A 6842-nucleotide genomic window follows, 5' to 3' on the forward strand; every position below is an offset into this window, starting at 1 on the left:
AGAGAGACAGGAGATTAAAAATACTCCATCTGCTCAAAACTAGGTTCCAAAAGCTTCACAAACCCATCCCACTCCTTTAAAACCCAAGGGATGTCAGATAATTGAACCAGCCTTTTGGTCCTTAAAAGGGACAGACTGTCCTGCTCCTGCGTCCCGTTGTTATCGTGCCAACTACCTACTACTACCTACACGGCTAGTCAGTCCCGATACATGTCCAGCCCCAGGTGGTATTTCATCAGGATTCTCACCAGCAAGCTTTTCCTCCTAAATGAAAATATACTGCTGCAATGATACAACCCCTTTCCACTTACCATATCATCTCTTCCACTAATAAATTTAAAAGGTTATTTGTCTTCTAGGTCCACAAGGCAGAACAGGAAACCCTGGCAAGCCAGGACCGAAGGGGAAAGCAGGAGCTATTGGCAAGGCAGGCCCACGAGGGCCAAAGGGTTTAAAGGGTAATCCTGGAAAAAATGGGGCACCGGGAAAGAAAGGGCCCAAAGGGAACAAGGGCGAGACCGGGATGCCAGGACCCTGCACCTGCAATGCCAACAAAGCCAAATCTGCCTTCTCCGTGGCAGTCTCAAAGAGCTACCCAAGGGAAAGGCTGCCCATCAAATTTGACAGGATCCTGATGAACGAGGGAGGACATTACAATGCTTCCAGTGGGAAGTTTATATGCAGCATCCCAGGTATTTACTACTTCACTTATGATATCACTTTGGCCAACAAACATTTGGCCATCGGCTTGGTCCACAATGGGCAGTACCGGATCAAGACTTTTGATGCCAACACTGGAAACCATGATGTTGCCTCCGGATCAACCATCCTTTCTCTGAAGCAGGAGGACGAGGTATGGCTGCAGATCTTTTACTCAGAACAAAACGGGCTCTTTTACGATCCCTACTGGACAGACAGCTTATTTACTGGTTTCCTGATATATCCTGACCAAGATTACCTCAATGAAATATAGGATGAGAAACTAGCCTGTGGGAAAAAATAGGAAATGCACGAGACCTCAGTCCAGCAAAGTGTAGCCTGTACATGGACATGGTGTGGGATTATCATACCATTCCACATTTTTGGCGCTAACAGCCTGTATTGGCTATTTAGACATTTACTTGATGTCATCAAGTAGTCCACAGGGTAGCAGGACTAGTAGGACTCACCTTTAAGCAGCCTCACGAATCTCTAAATCTTGAAGCCACCCATTATGTTTTCCATGATGATTCCAACACGCCATGGACATGTAACTCAAATACTGGTGCAGAATGCTTTGGTTATTATATTATTATTATAAAGCATGGAAACTAACAACCATTTCCTGAAAGCCGAGCTCAGAAGTGCCACTGATGCTGGAGATTGTACCACTGCGCCTCCGCCCTCTACACCCCATAATAGTAATAATCCTTGTTAATAGAGCTACACTTTACCAGCTACTTAAGAGTTGGGAAGTTGTCAGCTAAAGTTATAAAAGTAAGAGCAGCTCTCAGCCCACCAAAGCAGCACTAATAAGCAAAGGCATCCAGTCTAAATAGGAAATGACACAGAAGAGGGATCTCGTTTTTAAGGTTAAAGGTAAAACTCCTTGTGCGACACCAGCTGTTGCACCGAGGACCACTGGCGTTTCTCAGATTTCAGCCTTGATACACCAGCGCTGGAGTCCTGCATCTGGTTTCAGACAAGCATTGGTAAGCAGTGCCCAGAGCCTAAACCGGGCTGTGCAAGCCAAATACCTGTGGCCTCTGAGCCACAGTGGAGGATGAACTTTACAGATAAGACTCAACTGTCAAAGACAGCATGAACCTTTTCACTCCAGAAACAGATTCATTAACAACCCCCTCCTTTCATCCCTGCCAGCATTTGCTGGAAGGAGGTACTTGTGGTGCTGCCAAGATCCTCCTCAAGGGCTTAATGCTACAGCTAGACCCTGTCTTACTGCTGCTTTGCTTTTTTGATGTTGTATGTCAAATATTACAGATGCTCTGAAATCAATGTTTTAGTTCTAAACTGTATGGAAAAAACCTAGAAAAGTCAAAAACTGAAGTTTTGCTCAGCTGGGCTTTTTGCTTTTGCCAAGCTGAGCTTAGCGACGTTTTTTCCTCCCCTGTATCAGCTAATACAGGGACACGCTCCAAAATGGCTCGCTATTACCAGAGCGGAGTTCTGCTGTAAAGCCGCTCAGTCTGGCTGCCTTGCCCCAGGGCGTCCAACACTCCTGTAACACAGAGGTCTCTGTCTCAGTAGCCAGATGGGAGGACTCTCTTCCTTGCTATCAGGTGCATCTTCTTCATTTCCAGTCATATTTCTCATCTCCTTTATCACTTGGCGAAAACTCTCATGAACTCCCAGTTCCTCTAATCCTCATATTTAGACATTAAAGGGATATCCCATAAGAACAAAGATATTTTTTTTTAATCTTACTTTTACAAGTCAAAATATTTGCATGATTTTTGTGAACTACAGTAATTGTGTTATATCTTACAAAAATCTTTTCAAATACGTTTTGTAAAATAAAGCTGAACAAAAGTACATATGGAATGCTCTTGACATTTATAAAAGCGGTTTCCCAGAAGGTATTTCAAAACTATGTTACAGATTCCACAGAGGCTGTTGGGTTTAGCGATGGATTTTGTAGGGGCAGGTGCAACAGGATTATTGCAACCCTCCCAGCCCAGCAAGCTGGGGAGAGCAGTTTTCTGCTCTCTGTGAAAGAAAATCTGCAAGGTGGAAGAACAGGATCTATCGGTTCCCCTGAAGCTGCTCGCCCAGATGGCAGGTGTCCTCCCCCTGACAGTGCTTGCTCAGATAATATATTTCTCTTTCCAAAGCTCCCTCATTTAGGGTGTCCTGGGGTGCATTTGCAGGCAGCTTCCCAAAGGCAGCGGTAATTCAAGAACTGCATTTCTCCCTCAATGCCCAGCCCCGCAACTCCCACCACGACAGCCCAGGAGCCCAGCGGGGGAAATAACCGCTTTTTGGCTGGTCTCTACCCAGCGCAGGTCCCCAGCACCCGTGCATGTTAGAGGCACCTCCAGGGAGGTGATGGGACACATGGGAGGATGTTGCCTCTCCACAAGAGCACCCAGCTGTGCTGCACCCAAAAGGGAAATTACACAGCACAGCTTTATTTAACCCAGTAGCGCTCACAGCCCACTGCTGCCAGAAGAGAGAGACCTTGCTTCCCTCCTCAGTCCTTTCCCCTTGATTCAATGCATTACCCATCCCCAGAAGTGGGTATTTTTGGGGTTGGGGTTTTTTTTTTTTTAGTTTATTGTTTGTTTGGGTTTTATTTGTAGTCAGGTTAGTGAGCTGAACCCACTTGGCACAAGGCAGGTACCAGAGCTGGGAGGGGATGGGAGAGCACTACAGGGAATAATCCTGAGAAGGGGAGGGTGGAGCGGAAGCAGCAGTGAGCAATTAGATTAGCTCAGCAGCTCAGTCTTCCCTTGTTATCTCCAGAGCAGGCCCCAGCAGGGAGCGTTTCCTCCCCGTGTCAGGGGACACAAGCTGGTTTCCCCAGATGAGAAGCAATGGAAGTTATTAACTGCCTGGCAAAGCATCCTTTTTATTCTAGTGAAAAAGAAAACCTGCAAGCAAGTCTTATGTCTGGAATATCAAAATGCAAATTGTAAAGAAAACCACTGACCCCCACTGAGTGCTTAGTACAATAGCACTTGCTTTCAGTTTGAGGCTACAAGGTCCTTCCCGCAGGAGCAGCACAGGACCGCTGGCTCCAGCCTGCTCCCGTTCACCCTCGGGAACTGCCCCCGCCGCCCCACCAGGTCACAGTGCTGCCCTCACACCGCACAGCTCAAACCCCAGCCCCGGGCATCTGCTGCCATCGAGGACTTGGAGCAAGGGAAAACTCAAACCAATAAAATACAGCAGGCAAGAGGGAGAGGAACAGCTTCTCCAGGTTGTTTAACCTCCCACTGGGCTGAAGTCATTTAAAGATACTACATATCACAAGTATTTCTGCGAGAGAGGCATGAGTGTTTGAATGCATACCCGTGGGTTCCTCTTGCACAGGTTCTTCTAAAAAAAGGCTAACTTCCTTTTAGGATGCCTTAAGAGCAACTTGCATGCTGAACAAAGTGTCCCCATTCAGCCCAATCCTGCTAGAAGAATCATCTCAAGCAGCTGCAGACTCCCCTCCTCCTGCCTCTCCCAGGAGAGGAGGGAGGGAAGGGCAGCTGGCACAGCACAAGTGTATCTGGGTCACTACAGGGCCAATCACTGAAATATTAAAAGCTGGGGGGGGGGAACCCCACATGAAACTCAGAATGACTGGCTTAGACTTCAGAGAATTTTAAAAATAACACATTCTGGCTTGCTCCTGCATCTTCAGGCTGCATTTTGGTTTGTGCTGCCATTGTCCTCCAGCCAAGCAGTTATTTACTTTGTTTTTAAACTAAAACTGAGATTTACATAAAGTCTCTGTATTCCAGAAACACAAAGTTTCTGGAAAGACACCAGATAAAGAGCTCTGGCTTTCACAGACAAGCTGTCTCAAGAGAGTACCGCTCCCACGCAGGCTGCTCGCCCTAGCCCAGGCAGCTGCCTGGCGCTGTGGGAGAAGAGCTGGAAATGGTGGTGGCTGGGCAAGCACATGGGCAGATGCCACCAGGAAGGAGGAATGTCCTGGCTGAGCAGGATGCCATCCACCTCTGCCACCCTCGTGCAAGACCTGTTACACCGCAGCAGCCTCCTTCACTGCAAGTATCAGAGCTGCCCTTTGCACCATGTTTTGGCACAAGTGAGTCCCTCCGGCACATCCAGTGTGCCAGGGCAGGGAGGCAAGGAACAGCAGGAGCACCCACCTTCAGTGTTCAGTTAGCAACAGAGAAAAAGCTCAGCTGGTTCATCTTGTGGTTCATTAAAGACCAGCACAGACCTGACCATGAACACTTGTGCAGGGTTTCTCTGCCACAGGAGCTCATCTCTGCTCTCTCCCATGTCCATCCCCCATGCCATGCAGCAGTGCACTTCCAGCTCAGGCAAAGCTGTGATTTCAGGCAGTCTGAACACTCTGCACAAATATCAGAGTGGGAAGCGCTCAGCTCTGGATGAGCCCAAGTCCCAGGACAACTCCTGCCTGGTGCAGGTTCTGACCCCCTCACTCAGCCTCCCAAAGCCCTTTCCCTCGCTTCAGGGATGGTCTACACAAAAGGACCTCGAGGTTTATTTTTGTAATTTTTTTTTTTAAACCATACATTTCAATCCTAACAATGAAAAGATAAACATAAAAAAAAGATTTTCATTGTGGAAAATAAACATTAACTGTGGACTCACTGTATATTGAGTGTCTGGAAAATAACTATGTGATGTCACAGCTGGAAATGAAGGGAAAGCACCAGAGCAACGTGCCATCTCCCCTGTGCAGCCCTGGCCACGTGCCCAACATGCTGCTCAAGCACCCAATGCTGCTGAGCTTCAGCACTCACCCAAGCAGACCGGGCAAGACCAATGCCTTCAAGTCTTGATCACATCTTTCTGGGGGACTAAGGAGGATCCAGGTGCATTTTACCAGTGGCTCTGGTTTGCCCTGTTCTCCAGGTGAGCCCGCCCTCAGTCACACCAGTTAACACTCAACAGTCAGCACCCCAATACAGAGTTACATCAGGACAGCACAAGCCCATGACCCGCAGCTCCCTGTGCCCCACTCCAGCACTGCCGTAACCCCCGTAATGGCCCTGTCATTCCCCCCTGCATTTTTCAGTGACTGTATGCAGGAGAGGCCATGTCACCCTGGGTGCTTGACAGGCAGGTCAAGAAGTGAAAGACCTCTACAAGAAAGGTTATGTTCACAGCGTTTCTAATTTCCACATAAACCACTGGCTGAGAGGAGGAACAAGGAAATGAGGGCTCAGCCCAGGAAGAGGCAGGGACGAGGGGATGGTGTGCTTGAAGGGGAAATTCAGGGCGGGCTGGCTTGTGCATCATGCCAGTTCTCAGGCACAAAGCTCAGATATTTCAGGCTGCTGGGCAGCAAAGGCCCCGCGAGCCTCCCCTGGGGGCTCTCAGTCCCCCAAGGCAAGGCACAAGCATCCCGACTCAACCCACTCAGCATCAGCAGAAAGCTAGGAACTGCAACCATTTAAAAGCTTTTGAATAAAACATGCTTTTCAAGCTACATAGAAGCACAGCAGTATTTTCCTTAAACCCTAGAATACTATCTGTGATATTGTTCTTTCCTTGCACTGTCACAGGCTTAGTCTGGCATGGATACACACCCAACAGCAGCTCACTGGGGTTAAAGCCCTTCATGCCAGCCAGCCAGGCTTAATAATTACAGCTCCTAAGAACAGTCCTAATCCTGTAACATTGTCTTTAAAAAAAAAAATCATTCATAGCTTACTTCTACCAACAACAGAAGAAAGCAGGTTGCAGCTCTCCAAACCCATGAACCCCACATGGAAAGGGGCAGCCCTGCTCTCACCCTACCCTCATCTCTGCCATCTGTGAGGGCACAGAGCTCCCGTGATCAGCTTGCTAATGGTTCTGTGTTAAACCTGATCCAGTGTCATGGTTTAGCCCCAGCCGGCAACTAAGCACCACACAGCCACTCGCTCACTCCCCCCTGCTGGGATGGGGGAGAGAATCAGAAGAGTAAAAGTGAGAAAACTCTTGGGTTGAGATAAAGACAGTTTAACAGGTAAAGCAAAAGCCGTGGGCACAAGCAAAGCAAAACAAGGAATTCATTCACTCCTTCCCATCGGCAGGCAGGTGTTCAGCCATCCCCAGGGAAGCAGGGCTCCATCACACGTAACGGTTACTTGGGAAGACAAACGCCATCACTCCGAACATCCTCCCCCTTCCTCCTTCTTCCCCCAGCTTTA

The 6842-nt window shown here is 48.3% G+C and overlaps 1 protein-coding gene across 1 annotated transcript in view; it reads left to right on the forward strand.

Annotated features, from left to right (window-relative positions):
* Nucleotides 1–1197, forward strand: part of C1QTNF2 (C1q and tumor necrosis factor related protein 2) — a 2410-nt gene extending 1213 nt beyond the window's left edge. The window contains exon 2 of the mRNA XM_009285723.1: nt 360–1197. Within this exon, the coding sequence (XP_009283998.1) occupies nt 360–973 (614 nt within the window). The 3' untranslated portion in view covers nt 974–1197. The remainder of the gene's footprint in view (nt 1–359) is intronic.
* The last annotated feature ends 5645 nt before the right edge of the window (nt 1198–6842 follow it).

This window comes from Aptenodytes forsteri, unplaced genomic scaffold (assembly GCF_000699145.1).
Source record: "Aptenodytes forsteri isolate BGI_AS27 unplaced genomic scaffold, ASM69914v1 Scaffold54, whole genome shotgun sequence".
Lineage (NCBI taxonomy): Eukaryota > Metazoa > Chordata > Aves > Sphenisciformes > Spheniscidae > Aptenodytes > Aptenodytes forsteri.